Genomic DNA, 24,290 nt, shown 5'->3' with positions numbered 1-24,290 from the left:
TTTCTGTATGTCTGGGTGATCCTTAAATGTTCAAGTCCAGCCTATGTCATTTTCTTAAGGATACTGCCTCCTAATTAGACTAGGTTAGGTTCCCTAATTGAAGTTTCCATTGTACTTAATATTATCTTATTAGAACATTTACTGCTTTAAATTGTTTCATGTGTCTTCTTTAAATGACTGTAAATATCAGAAACCCACAGAAATATCATGATGTTTTTTTTTATTTCTGTATTCAAGTCCTCAGTACCATGTCCTGCACTTAGGAGGCCTTAACAACTGAATTATGACTCTCTTAATTCTAGTTTACATACAAAATAGAAATAATCTTCAACTCCTTACATTTCTGCCTCCAATTTTAGATACAGTTTGACCTAAAGATGTAGTCACATATAATTACAGTCAGCCTTTGAGACTACTTTCTTTCATGTGCCCCAGGGCCCATTATTTTTAATTTGCTAGGGACCAGCCTCATTCATTTTCCTTTTTCTTTCCTGTAATTTCTATCTTCTTCCACCGAAATCTTTGCTTTTCAACACTTTGTACTCAAATATTTCCGCATGATTCTAAGAAGAGAATAAATAACAGCAACAACCAAACTCCAAAACCTTTATTTTAACTACCTCCTGGATTAAACCTGCCAAGCTATATCAACTTTTAAGGGAGGAGAGATATATACACGTATGTATGTATTCATGCATTTCTTCCAACTTATCACCTCTGTGTCTTAAATCATGATAGTTCTACATGTGATGCTCTGATATAAATTTGGTTTTCCTTTTTATTTCAATTTTTAAAATTGGTGCATTATAGTTGTACAAAATGATGGGATTTGTTGTTACATGTTCATAGATGCACACAATATAATTTAAATTTGGTTTTCATTCATGGTTCTTGGCTTTTAAGTCTGAAAGCTCTTGTTACTTATTAAATCACTACTGCAATAAGCATATCTTTTATTAGACTACATCACCTCTGTTCTAAGTGAATAGAGCAATAAGCATATTTTCCGTTTAAGTATTTGACCATCTGTCCTTGGTTTATAGCAATGAAGATGAAAGACAATGTTTTGTTATGATACTGGGGGAGCTTTAGGTTTCATAAAGCAAAGAATCTTATCTTTTATCTCCCTTTCACCTGCTCCTTTTTATCTCAAAGGCAGGCCACAGAAACTAGAATTTCTCTTCATTCAAGGTGGACCATAGAAACTAATTTTTCTTGCCTTTCTGACTTTCAGGTAGCCATAAAGAAATTCTCTGACCTACCATGGTTGATAGATCAGAAAACCCACATTTCAGAAAGAGTCCTCCCCATACCAGGGAAGAAGGAAAGCTACCCAGAAGGGCCAAGAACAATCTGATGAGGCATGCTTTGCTGTTTTCCCTACTCAGTCTTTTGCATTCAAGCATACCTTTTTTTGTCTAATCATGTTTCTACACATGCTTTAATCACACATATGTAGAAGTGTCCAATAAAAACCCAAAAGGATGAGGGTTCAGAAAGCTTCTGAACTCATTCACCCATCAGGAGGGTGGTGTATCCCAACTCCACAGGGATGGAAGTTCTTGTGCTCAGGACCCTTCAGATCTTGCCCCATCTCTCTCCTTATGGCTGTGTATTTGAATTTGTTAAAATATCCTTTATGATAAACTGGTGAATGTTTCCCTGAGTTCTTTAGCTGCTCTAGCAAATTAACTAAGCCCAAAGAGGAGGTAGTGGAACCCTAACTTGTAGTCAGTTGGTCAAATGTTCTGGAAGCTTGGACTTGCTCCTGGTGTCAGAAGTGGTAGTAGTCTTGTGGACTGAGCTCTCAACCAGTGAAATCTGACACTATCTCCAGGAACACAGCATTAAAACTGAATTAGACTAGAGGATGTCCAGTTGAGGTTCTCTGCAAAACTACCTACTTGCTTCCTGGTAGGGAGAAATCCTTGCACATTTTTTTGATCACAAAAGTGACTGGAGTTATATACATATCATAGGAGAAATCAAATTTTGAGTGTGATTTTACATGATGTCTAAGAAGATACAAGAGGCATTATTTATTAAATATTTTAGATTATTTTGGTACTGTGCAGAGAACAGAGTTTAAGAAAATCAGGTGGTGGGTGAATGTTAGGAAGCCAATGACAAAGCACAGGCTAGAGGTGATGCTTACTAAGACTGGATGCTGCCAGTGAAGGTGCTGAGAAAATAGATATATTTGACATATATCGTAATAATAGCTAATATTTATTAAGTACTTGCTATATGCAGCACATTGTTCTAAGTACTTTTGGTAACTTAACATTTTAAATTCTAACAACCTATGGCATTAGTAACCTTATTTCTATTTTGCAGGTAAGTATATAAAGAGGTGAAAATGGTCAAAGATCATAGAGCTAATTTGACTCCAGAATCCTCTGCTCATAACCATTATGAGACAGAAGTCTTAGTGGCAGACTGTAAAGGGGTGGTGGGAGAATATATGTGGGACTAATAAGATATCATGTGTAGCTCTGATTTCAGGCTTGTGTGAGTAGACAGAAGGTAGTGCAATTCACTGAACTTTAGTACACTGCAGGAAGACCAGATTTCCAGGAACAGAGGATGAGTTTAATTTTGAAAACGTAAAGCTGTACCTGCCTGTAAAGATCCTCAGAGATCAGGTAATTCAGGAGTTTAAGGCTAAATCCAGAGCTAGAGATATCAATTTGGGAGTCAGTGCATAAAGGATAAAACTCTGATTATGAGGGATGAAAGAAGATAGGAAGATGTAGGTCAATGAATTCAAGGCAGCAGATAAGTATAATGAAAATTATCTTGAGGTCTAACATATGACATGAGGACCATAGTTAATGCTGATTTGTTTAAGGAATTTTTACTAATTGGGTAGATTTTAGTTGCTCTTGCCTCTCTCACATACACACATACAAAGTGGATGTGGAACCGATGTGAATCTGCAATATGTATACGGGGTAAAAATGGGAGTTCATAATCTGCTTGAATCAAATGTATGAAATATGATATGTCAAGAGCTTTGTAATGTTTTGAACAACTAATAATAAAAAAATGTTAAAAAAAACAAAGACTCACAAAAAGGTAACAATGTGAGATAATGATGGATATATTAATTTGCTTAATTTTTTTAAACTTTTCTTTCTTTTTTTTTTTAAGATATTTATTTATTTGTTTTTAGTTTTTTTCGGCAGATACAACATCTTTGTTTGTATGTGGTGCTGAGTATCGAACCGGGGCTGCACGCATGCCAGGAAAGCGCGCTACGGCTTGAGCCACATCCCCAGCCCATAATTTGCTTAATTGTAGTAACCATTTTGTTTTATGTATTTCATAACATCATGTTGTACCTTATATATACATAATAAACTTTTTTTAAAAATCATGCTTGTAACAGGGCTGGGGCTGTAGCTCAGTGGCAGAGTACTTGCCTAGTATGCATGAGGCACTGGATTCGATCCTCAGCACCACATAAAAATAAACAAATAAAATAAAGGCATTCTGTCCATCTATAACTACAAAAAAAATTTTTTTTTAAATCATGGTTGTGGATAAACTTACCTGATAAGAAAATATAAAGTGAAAAAAAAAAGAAAATATAAAGTGAAAATATAAGAATGTATAGGTTACTAAGTAAGTCTTAAGAAATGCAAATATTGAATTCAGGTAAAGAAAAAAAGGCTGATAAAGGAGATTTACAAAGAGTAAACAAGAAAAAGTAATTCCACGGAAGCCAACTGAAAATAAAGAATGGTAAATAATGTTAGAAATCAAGGTATTTTATTTTTTATCAGGCAAATTTTCAAGCTTAAAAATGGTAGACTGTTCTATAGTTCCAATGATTTTGAATGAAAATTCTTCTTTCATAAATGACTGCTGAGAATAAAAAAGAAACTTACCTTAAGGAATGGTCTAAGTTTTTCTATATTACTTAACTCAAATAGTTAAGATTGGAATCAAAAACTTTTGGTCATGAAGGAGCTTTCATTTTTTCAGTTTTTAGTGCAGAAAGCTTAAGAGTTAGCAATACATTTTAATTTATATTATATGAAATAGATAATAAAATTATTCTTACCTATATAAAAAAAGATCTTTGGCAAGTCGCTTAGGTCCAATGATTTTGAAGATGATTTCATATGTTTCAAGTGCCTTCCGATGAACTCCACCTGGTAATGCTGGATGTAGACATTGAGCAAGGCGCTTGCCTATGGTCAGCTTTTTGGGTACTACCTGGTACTTTGCATTATTTTGTAAAACCTTGAAGAAAACATTTAAATGCAGATGAGAAAAAATATTTCGTTTTATTCCATTTTCTCACATGTTATAAAAATTATCATTGTAGGGCATTCATTATTGTCTGTGACATCAATATATATTTTATTTGAAATTTTTAAAAATTATTAATTTGCTTAAAAATACATCCTTTCCATGTTAACAGAAAGAACATATTGTTATTGAAACAATACTTGCCAAGACAAATTTATGGAGAGAAGAGGTTATTATCTGTAGTGAGTATTGAATTGAAAATGAGTGTCTTTGCTATGTATTTTAAGATAAATTTCTAAGTGTGCTATGACACTTGATGTTGATTATTGTAAGACCATACTTTTCCCGTATATCCTTTTTAATATTTAGAGCATTCTTAGTTAATAACAAAAACAATTGTAAAATTATGGGTGTAAGTTGAGAAAATTTTCATCTCAGTTACAAAGCAAAAAGTCAAAATGAAAAGCTAGGAGATTATCAGTGATGCTATTTTAATAAGCGTGGTTTAAACCAGATACATGAAGAAGGATCAATTCAAAGCCAAGCTCCAAGGTCTAAGTGACTATATATAGAGTTGCCTTTGTAAAAAGTACTGAATCACAGCGAAAGCTTATAAAACGTTTCCTTGCTGCTATACACGCATCATTTGGAAAGGATACAACAGTTACTGCTTTCCACTTGCAGTTTTTCATTTTGTTGCCAGGAACTCCAGAACCATATCTGATGCTCAATTAGAAAACTTACTAACCCTTATAGTTAGTTAGCAGCATCTTTGCTTCCCAGTCTTGTGTTTTTATAAGTGATGACAATGATAATAACTCTATTTTTAAAGCTCTGTTTTTTAATTAGAACTTCAAAAGTGCTAAACAGTATGCTTTGAAATAATAAAGTAAAATAGCACTATCAAAATTAATGTTTAGTTATGACTGCATATTCTTTACTTCAAGATTTAGAGAAATCCAATAAGATAAACACAGATTTCTGATTTTTTTAATCTTTTAATGAAATGGACAAGATAAACATACCTTGTTAAGTTTTCCAAGTGCTGATATCAAATCTGCCCATTCACTGGAGTATTCAAAATTCTTCAGTGCTTTGTCAATTGCAGCTACATAGTTTCTGTACTTGGAGTCACTCAATAACTCCACTTCTTCTGTGTTCATCCTCCCACAGTGTTCAGCTAAAGACTAGTTCCAAACTCATGCAAAATCATTACCTACAAAAGAGTGTGTAGGAGGACTCAAGGTTACAAAGCAAATTACTGAAATGGGTTCATATGGTCCTACTACAAAGGTAATGGCTAACTTTAAAATGTTTCATAAGTTAGAAGTGGTAAAAATTTTGGTCTCTTAGTTCACAGGTGATTGAAGTATTCAAAAAAGACTCAATGATAACTACATGTACATTCTTTCCTGTAGGGAAACTGGGAAATGTTTGAGAATTTAGGGATACAAAAAAGAAATTTTATGACATTTACTTCAATTTAGAAATCATGTTATTTCTGTCACAATTGTTGATAGAACGTTTTATACACCCACCCACCCACATACACACACACATACACACAGCCTTCTACTTTGTCTTGATGCTAAAATAAAGTAAGACTTGTTAGACTGGAAACATCGAGGACATGGGGGGGGGACAATTTTGAAGATCATTTTATTTATTAGGTATCTAGCATGAAGGAACATCAGCTGTATGGGATTAGATTTCCCTTTGAATAAAACTGACCAGAATATGTGGCTTAAAATATGTCCACAAAATATTTGATGTTCCTTTGAAAACACTGTGACTCAATTTTAATGAAAAGAATAAAAAAGACAAGACAATAGATAATAACCAACATGCAATAAAGGCACTTCACTTCAGTTTCCTGTGTGTTTGTGTGATACTGGAGATTGAATCCAGGGTCTGCCCCAAACTAGGAAAATGCGATGCTACTGAGCTATATTCCCAGCCCTTCAGTTTCCTATTTACTCTCTCTTAAATCACTGGGCCAAACCAGCCACCATATCATGAAATACCTCAAGGAACTCTACATAGAGGTCCCTATGGTGAAGAACCAAGGCTTTGTCACAGCCCCCGTGAGTGAGTCATTTTAGAAGCTATCTTCCAACCCCAGCCAAGCCTTGATTTGACTGTACACCCAACAGACACCTTGAATGTCACTTAGTAAGAGACCCCAAAGTCAGAACTACATAGCTAAGTTTCTCAGATTCATGACCAACAGAAAGTTTTCTGTTTTAGGTCACTGCATTCTGGGGAAATATGTTACAGTTACACAGCAATAGATAATTAACAGAATAACAACAAGGACTTAATTGAAGCTTAACTGAAAAATCAATGTGGTTTCTCCTCTACATTCTTTGTATCCTGAGTTTTAAACACCTGTACCTTTACTGATGGCTATGTTTGTGGATGGGCAGGGAAGTCTCAGACTGGGCTTCGAGGATACCAAAACAATTCCATTGGGATATAATAATATTTTCAACAAGTAGTTTAAGATAACTGGATATCTCATGCTTGAAAAAAATGAATTTGGCTCAACTGTACAAAAATAAACTTAAAATGGATCACAGATCTGAATGTACCAACTAGAGCTATAAAACTCCTAGAAGAATATACAGGAGTTAATCTTCATGACCCCTTTAAATGTTTATGTGGGTCCCTAAAAACAATATTAAAAAAACACAAGCAAAAAATAAAAATAAAATATACAGTACAACTTCATCAAAGGAGAGCTTCTGTGCTGCAAATGATACCACCAAGAAAGTGAAAAGACAACTGAAAGGAGAAAATATATCTCTCACATATCTGACAAGGTGCTTAAACTAGATATATAAAGAATGTTTCCCAGGACAATGCTAAAAGAACAAAAAATTTAAAAATTGAGGAAGAATATGAATAGACATTTCTACAAAGAAAATACACGAATGCTAAGTAACATGTTACATGAAGTAACACTCAACATCAATCATCAGGGAAATGCCAATCAAAACTATGAGATAATATTTCACACCCCTTAGGATGGCAATAATAATGATAATGATGATGATAATAATAACAATAATAGACGATAACAAGTATTGGTCAAGATATTGGGAAACTGGAACACTCATAAACTTCTGGAGTGAAAACTAATTGATGCAGCTTCTTTGAAAAATAGTGTGATGGTTCTCAAAAAGTTAAACATAAAATTATCACAAGACTCGGCCCAGATCCACCTCTGCAGGGCCCTGGTTCACCCCTTTCCTGGTGGGGCAGATACTCACCAGAGCCTATCCTCTGGTGCAGGACCGCCCCTTCTGACCAGTGGACAACTCCAGGAGCCAAGATCCAGCCCAGACTATCCACATCAGCATACAGGGATCCAGGCTCTCAGTAGGCCTGGTTCACTCCTCCCCTTCGAGGCAGACACTGGCAGAGCCAAGCCATTGGCACAGGACCACCCCTTCTGACCAGCAGGAGGAGTACAGCAGGAGGTCAAGCAGGGTCCCAGATCCACCCACACCAGCCTTTGCTGGATCCAGGAGCACAGCAGACCCAGTCCACCCCTCCCAAATGGGGCAGACACCCAACAGAGCCTAACCTCTGGCGCAGGACTGCCCCTTCCAACCAGCAGACTACCATGGGAGGAAAGTGCCCCAAACAAACTAGGACACGATAATAACAAAATCTATAATCTGTGAATTAAATAATGACCTAGATGAGAAAATACAAGCAAAAACTGATCACTCCAACAATGAGATAAGAGAAAAAATACAGGTAGCAAAAGATGAGAGAGAGAGAGAGAGAGAGAGAGAGAGAGAGAGAGAGAGAGAGAGACAGACCGACCCTGAAAAAAAAAGTCAAAAATCCTTGAAATGAAGGATACAATAAATCAAATAAAGAACTCAATAGAAAGCATAACCAACAGACTAGATCATGTGGAAGAAAGAATGTCATATAACGAAGACAAAGTATACAATCTGGAAAATAAAGTTGATTACACAGTGAAGAAAGTTAGAAACCATGAACAGAACATCCAAGAATTATGGGACAGCATCAAAAGACCAAATCTAAGAGTTATTGTGAAAGAGGAAGGCACAGAGTTTCAAACCAAAGGAATGCACAATCTCTTCAATGAGATAGTATCAGAAAATTCCCCAAGCATGAAGAATGAATTGTAAAACCAAATACAAGAGGCTTACAGGACTCCAAATGTACAAAATTACAACAGATCTATGCCAAGGCACACTATAATGAAAATGCCTAGCATACAGAAAATCTAATCAGAGGAGAAACCAAGTCACATTAAATACCAAAAATAAACAGAATGGCTGGGAATACAAATCATGTCTCAATAATAACCCTGAATGTTAATGGCTTAAACTCACCAATCAAACTCACATAGACTAGCAGATTGGATTAAAAAAAAAAAAGACCCAACAATATGTTGCCTCAGACCCATCTCGTAGAAAAAGACATTCACAGACTGAAGGTGAAGGGTTGGGAAAAATCATACCATTCACATGGACTGTGGAAGCAAGCAGGGGTTTCCATCCTCATATCAAATAAAGTAGACTTCAAACTAAAGTCAACCAAAAAGGATAAAGGACACTACATACTGCTCAATGGAACCATATCCAACAAGACTTAACAATTATAAATATATATGCCCCAAACAACAGGGCAGCTATGTTCATCAAACAAACTCTTCTCAAATTAAAGAGTCAAATAGACTACAACACAATAATTTTGGGTGTCTTTAACATACCTCTTTCATCACTAGATAGATCTTCCAAACAAAAGCTGAACAAAGAAACTATAGATCTCAATAATACAATCCATAACTTAGACTTAACTGACATATATAGAATATTCCAACCTTCAACAAGAGAATATACTTTCTTCTTAGCAGCACATGGATCCTTCTCTAAAACAGACCATACACTATGCCACAAAGGAACTCTTAGCAAATATTAAAAAGTAGAAATACTACCCTGCATTCTATCAGATAATGATGGAATGAAATTAGAAATCAATGATAAAACAAGAAATAAAATCCACTCCAACACTTGTAGACTAAATAATATGCTACTGAATGAACAATGGGTTACAGAAGACATCAAGGAGGAGATTAAAAATTTTTAGAGGTGAATGAGAACACAGATACAACATATCAAAATCTCTGAGACACTATGAAAGCAGTTCTATCTAAGAGGAAAGTTTATTGCATGGAGTTCATTCCTTAAAAGAAGAAAAAGTCAACAAATAAATGACTTAACACTACATCTCAAAGCCTTAGAAAAAGAAGAACAAATCTACACCAAAAGCAGTAGAAAGAAGACAGGAAATAATTAAAGTCAGAGCTGAAATCAATGAAATTGAAACAAAACAAACAATTGAAAAACGTGACAGAACAAAAAGTTGGTTCTTTGAAAAAAAAATAAATAAAATTGACAGACCCTTAGCCATGCTAACAAAGAGAAGAAGAGGGAAAACTCAAAGCACTAACATACGTGATGAAAAAAGAAATATCACAACAGACACTACAGAAATAAAGAAGATAATTATAAATTATTTTTGAAAACCTCTACTCCAATAAAATAGAAAATATCGAAGACATCAACAAATTTCTAGAGTCATATAATTTGCCCAAATTGAGATAGGATGATATACACAATTTAAACAGATCAATTTCAAGTGAGAAAATAGCAGATACCATCAAAATTCTACCAACCAAGAAAAGCCCAGGACTGAATGGATACACAGCCGAGTTCTCTAATTTATTTCACTCTCCAATTTATTTCAGGAAATAGAAAAAGAGGCAGCATTTTCAAACTCATTCTATGAGGCCAATATCACTCTGATTCCAAAACCAGGAAGCAAAGACACATCAAAAAAAGAAAACTTCAGACGGATATCTCTCATAAACATAGATGAAAAATTCTCAATAAAATTCTGGCATATCAAATACAAAGACATATCAAAAAGATCACGCACTATGATCAAGTGGGATTCATCCCAGGGATGCGAGGTTGGTTCAACATACGGAAATCAATAAATGTAATTTATCACATCAATAGCCTTAAAGATAAGAATCATATGATCATCTCAATAGATGCAAAAAAAGCATTTGACAAAATACAGCATCGCTTTATGTTCAAAACACTAGAAAAACTAGGGAACATATCTCAACATTATAAAGGCTATCTATGCTAAGCCCCAGGCCAACATCATTCTAAATGGAGAAAAATTGAAGGCATTCCCTCTAAAAACTGGAACAAGACATGGATGCCCACTTTCACCACTTCTATTTAACATAGTTCTTGAAACACTGGCCAGAGCAATTAGACACACGAAATAAATTAAAGGGATACACATAGGAAAAGAAGAACGCAAATTGGCACTACTTGCTGATGATATGATTCTATACTTGGAAGATCCTAAAAGTTACACCAGCATACTTCTAGAACTAGTAAATGAATTCAGCAAAGTAGCAGGATAAAAAACAACAACCATAAGTCAAAGGCATTTCTGCATATCAGTGACAAATCCTCAGAAAGGGAAATGTAGAAAATTACCTGATTCTCAATAGCCTCAAAAAAATAAAAATAAGAATAAAATACTTTTGAATCAACTTAACGAAAGAGTTAAAAGATCTATATAATGAAAATTACAGAACCCTAAAGAAAGAAATCAAAGAAGACATTAGAAGATGGAAAGATCTACCTTGCTCTTGGATAGGCAGAATTAATATTATCAAAAGGGCCATACTTCTGGGATGTAGCTCAGTGGCAACGCGTCTGCCTTGCATTCGCAAAGCCCTGGGTTCGACTCACAGTTCCAAAAAAGACAAAAAAAAGAACCCCACCAAAAAAAAAATAAGATTAAAAAAAAAAAAAAACAACAACCAAAAGGGCCATACTTCCAAAGCACTATACAGATTTAATACAATTCTGATCAAAATTCCAATGACATTCCTCATAGAAATAAAAAAAAGCAATCATGAAATCCATCTGAAAAAAATAAGAGACCCAGAATAGCTAAAGCAATCATTAGAAAGAAAAGTAAAGCAAGTGGCATCACTATACCAGACCTTAAATTATACTACAGAACAATAGTAACAAAAAAAGCATGGTATTGGCACCAAAACAGACTGGTAGACCAATGGTACAGAATAGAGGACACAGAGTCAAACCCACAAAATTACAATTATCTTGTGTTAGACAAAGGTGCCAAAAACATGCTTTGGAGAAAAGATAGCCTCTTCTACAAATGTTGCTGGGAAAACTGGAAATCCATATGCAACAAAATGAAAATAAACTCCTATCTATCACCATGCACAAAACTCAACTTAAAATGGATCAAGGACTTAGGAATACAACAAGATACCCTGGGTCTAATAGAAGAAAAAGTAGGCCCTAATCTCCATCATGTGGGATTAGGTCCCAACTTCCTTAACACTCCTGTAGCACAAGAATTAAAATCAAGAATCAATAAATGGAATGGACTCAAACTAAAAAGTTTCTTCTCAGCAAAAGAAACAATCTGTGTGAGGAAAAAAAAAAAAACAATCTGTGAGGTGAATAGAGAGCCTACATCTTGGGATCAAATCTTTACCCCTCACACATCAGATAGATGTGTGAGGGCTAAATAAAGAACCCAAAAAGCTAAACAACAACAACAAAAAAAACAAATAACCCAGTCAATAAAAGGGCCAAAGACCTGAAGAGCCACTTCTCAGAAGATGATGTACAATCAATCAACAAATAGATGAAAAAATGTTCATCATCACTAGCAATTAGAGAAACACAAATCAAAGCCACTGTAAGATGTCATCTCATTCCAGTCAGAATGGCAGCTATTATACATACAAAAAACAATACGTGTTGGTGAGGATATGGGGAAAAGGGTACATTCATTCATACACTGCTGGTGGGATTACAAATTAGTACAGCCAATATGGAAAACAGTAGGGAGATTTCTTGGAAAATTGGGAATGGAACCACCATTTGACCCGGCTATCCCTCTCCTCGGTCTATACCCAATGGACTTAAAAACAGCATACTACAGGGACACGGCCACATCAAAGTTTATAGCAGCACAATTCACAATAGCCAAACTGTGGAACCAACCAGATGCCCTTCAATAGATAAACGGAAAAAAAAAATGTGGCATATATACACAACAGAATATTACTCATCAATGAAAGAGAATAAAATCAGGGCTGGGATTGTGGCTCAGCGGTAGAGCGCTCGCCTAGCATTGGCGTGACCTGGCTTTGATCCTCAGCACCACATAAAATAAAAGTATTGTGTTGTGTCCATCTACACCTAAAAAATAAATATTAAAAATAAATAAATAAATAAATAAAATCATGGCATTTGCAGGTAAATGGATGGAGTCAGAAAAGATAATGCTAAGTGAAGTTAGCCAATCTTAAAAAACCAAATGCTGAATGTTTTCTTTGATATAAGGAGGCTGATTTATAGTGGGGTAGGGAGGGGGGCATGGGAGGAATAGAGGAACTCTAGATAGGGCAGAGGGGTTGGAGGGGAAGGGAAGAGGCATGGGGTAGAATGTGATGAAAATTATTATCCAAAGTACAGGTATGAAGACATGAATTGGTATGAATATACTATTTATACAACCAGAGATATGAAAAATTGTGCTCTATATGTGTAATAAGAATTGTAATGCATCCTGTCATATATAAATAAAAAATTTAAAAAATTATCTCAAGACTCACTAATTCTACTCCTAGGTATAGATCCACCTCCACCCAAATGAAAACATATATCTGCTCAATAATCTTTACATGAATGTTCACAGAAGAATTATTAACAATAGGTGAAAGGTAGGAATAATCCAAATATCTATCAAGTGACACATGGATAAATAAGCTGTACTACTGCCAATTTATGGTTTCTTTCACTATCAAAATCTAGATTAAACCATAAACACAAAATAGAGAAATATATGTTTCACATATAAAAGACTGGCATTCTAAAACAAAGCCAAAACTATTGTAACTAATATAACATTTAATTTTTTTTTTGAGAGAGAGAGAGAGAGAGAGAGAAAGAGAGTTTTTTTAATGTTTATTTTTTAGTTATAGGCGGACACAACATCTTTGTATGTGGTGCTGAGGATCGAACCCGGGCTGCACGCATGCCAGGCGAGCGCGCTACTGCTTGAGCCACATCCCCAGCCCCACTAATATAACATTTAAAAACTAATAAATAGTGTCATATGGAATGAAAGCTAGAATGAATACAAAACAGCATATTTCTAGTTTTGTTTCTGAGAAATCAGAATAACAGCAAAGTTAAACTCAGGGGAAATGACTGGATTTTTTCTATATGTATATGTATATATATACCTATATAAAATTATGCTAAATCCTAGTCAATAAACCTAAAAATGTACTGTTCTAGTAGTAGATGGGATAAAGCACATGCATCAGTTTTACTGACTGGGATAATTTTTTCCTCTTAGCAAAATTTCTAGAAGATGATATAATATTCAATTTGAATCTATAAAATATCTGATACATGAAGAAGATTAATCTGGGAAGCAATTTAGTGATAATTTCTACTAGTGAAAATAGGAAACTGGGTGCAGTGGCACACACCTGTAATCTCAGTGACATAGGAGGCTGAGGCAGGAGGATTACAAGTTTAAGATCAGCTTAGTAAGGCCCTAAGCAACTTAGCAAGACCTTGTCTTAAAAAAATAAAAAGGGCTGGGGATGTAGCAACTCACCGGTCCAATGCCCTTGAGTTCAATTCCCCAGGACCCCAAAAAATTTTTCTCAAAAAATAGAGTTTGCAATATTATCTCAATAGATATATCCTTTAGGCAAAATTTTTATTTGATATACAAAAGTCAACTGATAATGACCAGTCAAGTTTGTAACTATTGCATGTTTCCACGGCTATAAAGGTGAGTGAGGCAAGAAATTTGAAATATGTTAGTTACTATTTATTTAACCAAAAATTCTAAATATTTAAATATAATTAAAAAGAGTTCCTACAGTTTTGGATACATGTTACTCTCAGAATATTAAAAGTAAAATCTTATGAAAAGAGCTGAAATATGAGAAAGAACTTTCTGTTGGAGCTTTTTTTTTTTTCAATAACACAACTGTTTTATTTAACATTTCTTCCCATCCTCCATTCTATGATTCCAGAATGCTAAACCTCATGTGCATATAAACCCACCTTTAGCAGCAGACAAGGCAAAAAAGGGAAGGAAAGTGCAATTTTGAACGTAACACCACAGAACCAGAGTGGGAAACAAAGATAGACAGAGGGCAGTGAGTTCCTTGGTTGATGCTCTGCCCACAGACCCTCATCCTGCTCACTGTCTCTGAACAGGAAACATTCAAGAACAGAAACTCTCAAGTGTTAAGTAACTGCCCAACTCTCTTGGTAGCATCCCTCTTCCAATCCCATCTATCCTGGTATCCTAATGAGCTTACTTGAAAACTTAAGAAATTCCACTCCAGTTTACATCCCTGTTAATTGTCCACCTCCCTTTGAGTTTCAAAACCACAAAATACAAAAACAGAAAAGCAGTCAGTGAGTTTCAAGCCTGCTGAAACCCTTTACAAATGAATCTCCTTCCTTGAAGTCACCTGGACAAACATATGCACAGCTGGAGGCAACAGACTGTGCAAACAGATCCAGCTAGAAATATCTCAGGTACCCAATAAGATCCAGTTATTCCACATCTGTGAATTTAAAGTGATCATCATCCACAGTAGAATAGATGTGCCCCTTGTTGTTAAGAAAATCCACAGCTTGCTTGATTGAAGCTACAGCCATGTGTTGAGGCTGGATCCTGTGATTCTCTAGGTCTTGGGCAAGTCTTAATCAAATTCAGCACCTGGTTTTGAGCCACAGTTGGGTCATTTGTTGGCATGAAGCTATTCCCACTGAAGTTTTCTGCTTCCCCCATTCTTGGATTGCTGATAGATATTCTCCCTACTGAGGGCTGGCTATTGGATTTGCTCAGCACCATGTGCACGTTGACTACTTCTAGGATACGTGTGGTAGATTTGTTCATATTATTCAAGGGCATGATCTTAAAGGCTACCAGGTTCTTTTTGTTCTAAAAGGACTGTCGGTGGTGGCCAGCCACTTTTACACACGTTTATGGAGGAACTACAGTTTCTCAATACTGGTGTCATCTGTGTCTACTCCCTGGCGAACATCCATGGGTGCACCTGGCATGTCATCTATTTTGTAAACAATATTGGTTAGAGCCTTCTCGGCATGTCTAATTATTCTCACAAGAGTGACCTATGAAATTTCAATATTCCCAATTTTGAACACTTCGTCAACAAGAGTAACAGAAAGTAGCTGAGATATGGTACAATGTGCTAGGTTTGGGCTCTTGATTTCCTTTTAGCTTGATAAGGTGTGGGTGATCCCAAGTCCCCCAGGGACTGAGCCTAGCTGCTGGCTTCTCCAAAGGTGGTGGAGCTGCTATAGCTTTCAAATCCACTATTCCACATATTGGTTGTGATTTCTTTGGGAAAGAAGTTCATAAAGTTCTGGTGTGGTGGGCTTGCTGAACACCTCAGAACTCTGCTGCTGTGAGAGCATTCTCTATTGAAGTTTTATTAGCAGAGCTGCAACATATATATGTGCATATATTAAAAAATAAGATATATATGCATAAATGTGTGTATGTATGTGTGTGTGTGTGTGTATGTATGAGAAAAGATGGTGACTAGAGGACTCGGGACTAAAAATTTGCTTATGCTTCACTAGTGATTTTAATGCAAATAAAATTCTTCATTATATATCAGAAGATAAAAAGATGCATCACTTTTTAACTTTTCATCTAATATATAACAGAAATTCCAGTTTTCAGGTATTTTCCCTACATATTTTATTATAAAATGGCTTAGATCTGTACTTCTCAAACTATCTGAAGTGAAGGAGTCATTATTTCTCCTCGAATCCATTACTGACTGTACTTTTCTAAAATGTAAAACCATGTACTTAGTTGTTGCAGCACAGTCAAAATTGCTGAGATTTCTAAATGTTTCCTTTTACCTCTGGGTTCAACTCATCAAAAAGTTTGTGAAGCGGCCAAATACTATACTTTGAACCACCACTGGCTTAGATCATAATGCAAATATAACATGTCCCATGTTATATCAAGGAAACTTTATACCATGACTCTTCTGCAGAAAAGTCATGGAATAGAGAAAAAAAAATGGAATAAAACAATGTTTCATAGAAACCCTAGGACATAAAAAGATAGTAAAAAATAGATCTTCCAAGCACTGGGGTTGAAATCAAGTCAGCCTGAGTAAAACTACAGTTCTAATGTTTACTTAGCATCTGTATGACCCTGAACAAAGAGCTTAAGTTTCTCAAGACTTAGTTTCCTCATCTGTAAAAGGAGGTAAGACCAGTCTCAATGGTTGTCATAATTAAATAAGTAACATATGAAGTTATCAGAGGGCTCAGCACATAAAAAAATGCTCAAAAACCATTATTGTCACCATTATTTCTTATGAAATCAAAGAAATAACTGAAACAAATATGTTAATTATGAGAGCAAGTACATTATAATTAAGCATTAGATATGGCTCTGAATTTGGCAGCAAATTGGAAAATTGGACACTCTCTATTCTATATTTGAATGATTTCCTGAATGCAAATTAAGGTGAAGTGTTTACTGCCACATATGCTATCTTACAACTTTATTAGATTGTACATACAGTTGGCCTTCTAAGTCCGTGAGTTCTGCATCCATGGAAACCAACCATGGTTGAAAATATCTACAGAAAAACCTGCATATTTACCAAACATACACAGAACCTTTTTTGTGGGAGGAAGAGTGCTGGGGATTGAACTCAGGGCCTCTCTCATGCTAAGCTTGAGCTCTACCACTGAACTACACTACTAGCTTCTTACAGGATTTTGTCATTATTCCCTAAACAATATAGAAATTGTTTTATATGACTTCACATTAGATTACATATTACATATTATAAGTAATCTATAAATGATTAAAAGTTACAAAAGGATGTGTGCAGATTGTATGTAAATATAACACATTTTACATAAGGGACTTGATTATCTACAAATTTTGGTATGGGGTGGCTCCTGGGTCCAATACCCTGTAGATACCAAGGAACAACTGCATTTAATATTCATATGCGATGATCTCTGATAAATGCATGCACCCATAAAGCTATCACCACAATCAAGATTTCTCACCACAAACTATGATACAGAACATTTTTCTGATTCTAAACATTACTGAACATTTCCATCACCTCCATAAAATGAAACTAAAGTCTCAAACTTATTTCCCAGGAAGTAAAACAAACTACTTAATATAACTACATGCTATAGTTTGAATATCTCCATTAAAATTCATGTTGAAATTTAATCCTCACCCTGAGGTGTAAGAGGTGAAACCAGGTGGGACCTTTAAGAGGTATTTAGCTCAATGGGACTCTGCCTTGTCAATGGAATAATTCATCGGTGGGTTAATAGGTTATCTCCAGAGTGGGTCTGTTATAAAAAACAGTTTGATTCTCTCTTGTATGTGACCCTAGCATCACTTGATATCCTGGTTGCCTCAAGACTCTATAGAGTTCCCACCAGCAATAACTTTACCATCTGTGACTTTGAACTTCTCAGCATCTAGAACCATGAGCTGAAGGAACTTTTTTTTCAATATTTTTTTTAGTTGTAGATGAACACAATATTTTTATTTCTTTATTTTTATGTGGTTCTAAGGATTGAACTCAGTGCCTCCACACATGCGAAGCAGGTGTTCTACCACTGAGCTACAGCCCCAACCCTGAATGAACTTTTATTCTTTTTTAAAAATATTTCATAATGCCTTTTATTTCTGTTTTCTTTCTAAGAATAACATTTTGGGAAATAACTATTCCTATATTTTTAAATGCCTCCCATATGTAAAACATGAATGACAAACTTTTATTCTTTATAAATTACTTAGTCTATGGGATTCTAATTAGAATAAGATATATTTCCTCTTTGTATAAATATATCAAAACAGACTCTACTATCATTTATAACTAAAAAGAATAAAATAAACTACTCAGTCTATGGTATTCAGTTATAGCAACATAAAATGGATTAAGACTAGGAAACTTGAAATAAATAAAAAATTGTAATTTGTTTATTTTTTTTTAAAGTGAAACAAGTAAATTAAAATGGCATTTGCAATCTTTCTTCCAGTGGCCATTAATAGCTTTTCTGACTTCATCTACTGTTGCATTTCGTTCTTCCAGACTTATAACTCAAGTAAAGTGGATGTGAATTTTCATAAAACATGATTTATGTAGTGCTGTAGCTCTCAAATACAAAAACCAAGCAAAATAGCTATTTACTGAAAAATAAAAAAGCATCTATATCTTAGGGCAAATCAGGCCCTATGAAAATTATCAGGTAGTACAGATTTGTTTCAATTTGACAGTGTAAAAAGCTAAAATTTAAATAAGAAATACTGCATCAGAGCATCTGAATTTCAGAAAGTTCTGCATAAATGGTTATAAAAAGTGAATAGACCTTATTTCATAATTGGCACACAAAGACACTTTGGCTATTTTGTCACTCATTGAAACCTCCTCTTCCTGTCTCCTTTGCATGAGAGAGAGGAAGGAGGAAGAGAGAAAGAAATATTCACTAATCAATTCTAAAGATATATCTAGGAGTAAGTGTTTTTAATTAGCACATGCCTAAAATATAAATGAATGTATTACCACCAACCATTGAGCAACAAGGGGAAAAAAAAACTCTGTTGATTATGAAAAAGAAGAAAAAAGCTATACATTAAGTAGATGTTCTTTCCAAATGTTTTTGACTAAGTGAAAAATCATCAATTAGTTCTTGTTATCATCTGACAAGTTAATGTGACAGTTATTAAGTCTATTTCATTTTGATAAAAAGTTCTGAGTTCAATATTGACACTGTCAGTAAACAATCTTTAGCAAATCATTTATTTAACCAACTCATAACATTGGAGAAAATTCACATAACAAGGCTGATGGGCTGTACTTAAACTGAGAAACACAAATCTTAAAGAGGTGCTCATCATTGCTTCCTTAGCAAATTTACCTTTCTGACAATTATTTCATAACTTCTTTTCTCAAAACTCTCTCCATCCCTGCTAAAGATCTAGCTTCAAATATAAGAGATGGGTGTAGTGATATACACCTATAGTTCTGGCTACTCATGAGGCTGAGGCAGAGGATCCTTGGAGTCCAGGAGTCCAAGGCCAGCCTAGGTAACACAGTGAGATCTCTTCTCCAAAGAAACAAAACAAAATATAATTAAGGAAACAGAAGCCAAAGGAATGTTCTTACTTTCCTTCTAGTAAATCTACAACCTATCGTCACTTATATACCCATATTCTCTACTTTATCTCCTCTTGTGAGAAATAAAGGAAGTGAAGACCTACCCCTTTCTGTATTCTGGAGTTCATCACTGCTTGCCTTCTCAAGGACTCCTCATTAGCTCACTTTTCTTTAATACCAGTTGCTCACTCTCTATGGTCTATCATTCCTTATTACCCTACCTATAAGTCCTGGAACTTTCCAAGGTGAAAACCTGAAATCCATAGCCTTCCTTTGATTTTCCCAGGCTCTCTACCAACCCATTTCTCTCTTCTCTCACAGTAAAACTTCTTGAAACATTTCTCCACACTATTTCATTTCCTTATCTCCAATTCATTCTTCAGTCAGCTCAAAAATATGCCTTATGGTACTGTCCTTCCAGAATACCACATGTAAAAGATCACCAGTGATCTGCATTAGCCAAAGCCAACAGTCAGTTCTGCAGCTTCTCATCTTACTCCTCAGCAGTATTCAACACTTTGTTCTTGGATTCCAGGGCTCTTCACTCTCAAGGTAGGTTCCTATCTTTTAGCCACTCTTTCAGTCTATGTTGGCTCTTCTATTCAGTTTTAAATGCTGAAGTACGTCAAGGCTCAGTCAATAATCTCTCCTACAGGTTATTTCCTCTAGTTATAACTTTAAACAGCATTTATTAACTGGTGTGTCCTAAATTTCTTAAAGGTTATTTCCTCTAGCTATAACTTTAAACAGCATATATTAACTGCTGTGGCCTAAATTTATAACCACCACCTTTCTTCTTCTATTATTCTAACCAGTTAAAGCTAACTTTAGCACACTATTAAATTTCACTTCTATTCCTGAGCCTCTATAATCTCTCTTCCACAGAGAAGTCAGAGATCTTTTAAAATCATATCCTGTCATTCCTTTGTTCAACACCTATCAATGACTTTCCTCTGAGCTAAGACTAGCCAAACTTAAATACACCAAAAATTTTGTATTGTGGGCATTTTATAAGTGCTATCCTCTGCAGAATTTAGGTCAAGTTTTTATATGACAAATTAATTCCCATACTCCAGTAATAACAAAACCTCAGAGAAGCTTTTTCTGATCAGTCTAAGCCTGAGCCAGGCCCATACTCTTATCATCTACCTAAAATATTATGTGATTTCTTTGCTTGCTCTTGTTAACAGTCTGAAATTGTTCTTTTTTTTTTTTTTTTTTTTTTGGTTTGTTTGTTATTTCATCTCTTAATGAAATGCAAAAGCTATGAGGTCAGGAGCTTTATCTGACTAGTTCATTCTTGTATCAGCAGTCCCATAATAGTGGCTGATACTCATAGGCCCTTAAAAATTTTTTTTTTCTTTTTCACTGTATTAAGGACTGAATCCAGAGTCCTCAGCATGCTAGGCAAGTACTCTGAGATACACTTCAAGCCCTTTTAAAATTTTAGTTTCAAACAGAGTCTCACTAAGTTGCTTAGGCTGGCCTTGAATTTTTTATCCTCCTGCCTCAGCCTGCCAAGTAGCTGGGATTACAAGCATGATCCAACACATTTGGCTCTTCAAATATATTTTGAATAATCTGTTAATGCCAACAGAGTTCACAAACCATTTTGGTTTGTTTTCTCAGAGAAAAACTTAGTGGAAAAAAGCACACTACAACTCTTCCTAACCACTGTAGCCACACTTGACCTCATTCCTTTATTAGATTATATTCATATGGCTGTTAAGTACGTTAAAAAACAGATTCACCTAAGAACACCTACACAAATGTGCTATACCCAGTTACTTGAAAAAAGAAAGGACCTATTCATTTTCTTAAGCAGAACCATGTAAATGTGGAAGATGTAATGTTATTCTGACTTTTGTCAAAGAAAATAAGGTATATTATGAAGTGTGATACATCCATATTATTATGACACATGGTAATTTCAAAATTAATTACATGCAAATCTTTTAAAGTTCACCATGCTTTTATTTCTAATTGTTAATAATTGTGCATATTTATGTGGTACAATGGTATTTCAATACATGAATGCAATGTGTAATAATCATTATCAGGGTAACTGCCATATGTATCACTTTAAGCATTTATCATTTCTTTGTGTTAGGAACACTCAAAATCTTTTCTACTAGTTTTCTTGCAAAATACAATTAATTGCTAAGTATACTATTTACATGGTTCTGTAAGAACATTTACATGATTTTGCTTAAGAAAATAAATAGGTCCTCTCTTTTTTCAAGTAACTGGGTATAGCACATTTGTATTCCTACTGTGCTACAGAATATTGGAAATTATTTTCCCTATCCATCTGCACCCCTATATCTGATTACCTGCTAGCAATCCCCTTTACCACCCCTGCCGGTGCCATACCCTCCACCTCTGGAAACTACTATTCCATTCTTGACTTCCATGAAGTCAATTTTTTCTTAGCTTCCACATGTAAATAAGAACGCAGGGTAGTTGTCTTTCTCTGCTTAATTCATATACTGTCTCCCAGGCTCATCCAAGTTGCAGCCAGTGACAGGATTTTCTATGACGGAGTTAAATTCCATTGTGCATGTCTACCACATTTTCTTTATCCATTTTTCAGTCAATGGACACCTAGATTGATTCTCTTATCTTCTCATTGTGAGTAGTCCTGAATTAACATGAAAAGTCAGATAACTGCTTTGACATAATTCACTCATTCCTTTGGATATACTGCAAATAGTGTGATCACTGTATGATATGGTGGATCTATTTTTAGTTTATTTTTAAAGATTTCTATACTAGCTGGGTGCTGAGAGCCATAGCCAAGTAGGAATGATGCATGGCACTTTTGGTTGAAAGGTGACACCAGCAAGCCATTGAGATGATAATGATTATGTTAAGATCTGCATTCAATTGGAGATTAGACCCCTGCTGTCCGCCTTGGCCTGCTACTTCAGAGCTCTCACAGGACTCCCGGAGAGTTCCCATTGGTTGGGGAAGTGCGGTAGGAGGGATTTCCGGAGGAGGGATTTCCTGTTGGTGTAGTGTGTGTAGGAGGGATTTCCTGTTGGTGTAGTGTGTCCCGAGAGAATGCCTCATGCGCGGTTCCCGGGAGAATTCCCGGGTAGCGTGTGTGGAGTGTGCTGGTGGAGTTCAGAAATAAACTTTGTTCCTGCTTCAGTGGCTCTGATTTGTGGCCAGCCAGACGGCAGCAGCTGGGTGCAGTGGTACATACCTGTAATTCCAAAAGCTTGGGAGGCTGAGGCAGGAGGATCAAGAGTTCAAAGCCAGACTCACCAAAAAGCAAGGTGCTAAGCAACTCAGTGAGACCCTGTCTTTAAATAAAATACAAAATAGAGCTGGGGATGTGGGTAAGTGGTCCTGTGCCCCTGAGTTCAATCCCTGCTACCCTCTGGCCCCCAAAGAAGATTTCTATACTGTTATCTACAGTGGCTATACTAATTAACATTCTCACCAACGGTATATAGGGTTCCTCTTTTTCCATATATTTAACAGCATTTGTTATTTTTTTGTCTTTTTGATATAATCATTCTAACTAGGGTGAGATAACATTTCACAGTAGGTTTAATTTGCATTTCCCTGAAGATTAGTGAGGTTGACCACTATTTTTCACATGCTTTTTGGTCAATTATTTATCGTTTTCCATAAATGTTTATTTAGATCGTCTTTTTTTTCTTTCTTTCTTTTTTTTTTTTTTTTGGTACCAGGGATGGAACCCAGGGGCGCTTAACCACTGAGCCACATTTCCAGCCCTTTAAAAAATATTTTAATTTTTATTTTTTAGATATTGTTTAATTTAATTTTAATTTGTTCTTTTTAGTTCTACATGACAGTAGAATGTATTCTGCTGACATATCACATAAACATGAATTATGACTTCCCATTCTTGTAATTGTACTACAGAGCTCTAACAATAAAAAATGGCATGATATTGGCACCAAACAGACATGAAGACCAATGGAACAGAATAGAAGACACAGAAACAAACCAAATAAATACAGTTATCTCATAAATATACATTGGAGAAAAGATAGTCTCTTCAACAAATGGTGTGGGAAAACTGGAAATCCATATGCATTAAAATGAAATTATACTCCTTTCTCTCACCCTGAACAAAACTCAACTCAAAGTGGATCAAGGAGGTAAGATTTAGACCAGAGACCCTGTGACTACTAGAAGAAAAAAGTAGGCCCAAATATCATCATGTCAGCTTAGTAACTGAATTTCTCAACAAGGCTCCTAAAGCACAAGAAGTAAAATCAGGAATCAATAAATGGGATGGTATCAAACTAAAAAGCTTCTTCACAGCAAAGGAAACAATCAAGAACATGAAGTCTACAGAATGGGAGAAAATCTTTACCACCTGCATCTCAGATAGAGCATTAATCTCCAGTATATACACAGAATTCAAAAAACTTAACACCAAAACAAAAACAAGTAACCCAATCAATAAATGGGCAAAGGAACTAAACAGGCACTTCACAGAAGAAGAAATATAAATGGTCAACAAATATATGAAGAAATGTTCAACATCACTAGCAATTCGAAAAATGCAAATTAAAACTACACTGAGATTCCATTTCACTCTAGTCAGAATGGCAATTATTAAGAATGCAAACAAAAACAAATGTTGGCAAGGATGTGGGGGGAAAGGTCCACTCATACATTGCTGGTGGGACTGCAAATTGGTGCA

The 24,290-nt window shown here is 35.3% G+C and overlaps 1 protein-coding gene and 1 pseudogene across 10 annotated transcripts in view; both read right to left on the bottom strand.

The window, feature by feature from the left end:
- The window catches only part of DOP1A (DOP1 leucine zipper like protein A), a 120,846-nt gene that overhangs the window by 81,917 nt on the left and 14,639 nt on the right, over positions 1–24,290 (bottom strand). For all 9 annotated transcript variants that reach the window (XR_014022110.1, XR_014022111.1, XR_014022112.1 and 6 more), the window contains exons 2-3: positions 5,286–5,476; positions 4,070–4,251 (exon numbers count right to left, since the gene is read on the bottom strand). Coding sequence is in view for 2 of the 9 variants with exons in the window: in XM_081295169.1 (XP_081151295.1) it covers positions 4,070–4,251; positions 5,286–5,423 (320 nt within the window). In the remaining 7 variants the exon portion in view is untranslated. The remainder of the gene's footprint in view (positions 1–4,069; positions 4,252–5,285; positions 5,477–24,290) is intronic.
- Positions 14,970–15,766, bottom strand: LOC308650180 (replication protein A 32 kDa subunit-like; annotated as a pseudogene). The gene has a single exon. The product of its transcript is annotated as a replication protein A 32 kDa subunit-like (transcript).

This window comes from Spermophilus citellus (genome assembly GCF_964194105.1).
Source record: "Spermophilus citellus genome assembly, chromosome: 5".
Taxonomy (NCBI): domain Eukaryota; kingdom Metazoa; phylum Chordata; class Mammalia; order Rodentia; family Sciuridae; genus Spermophilus; species Spermophilus citellus.
Note: the sequence above shows the minus strand (reverse complement) of the source record. Positions and strands in the feature narration are given on the sequence as shown.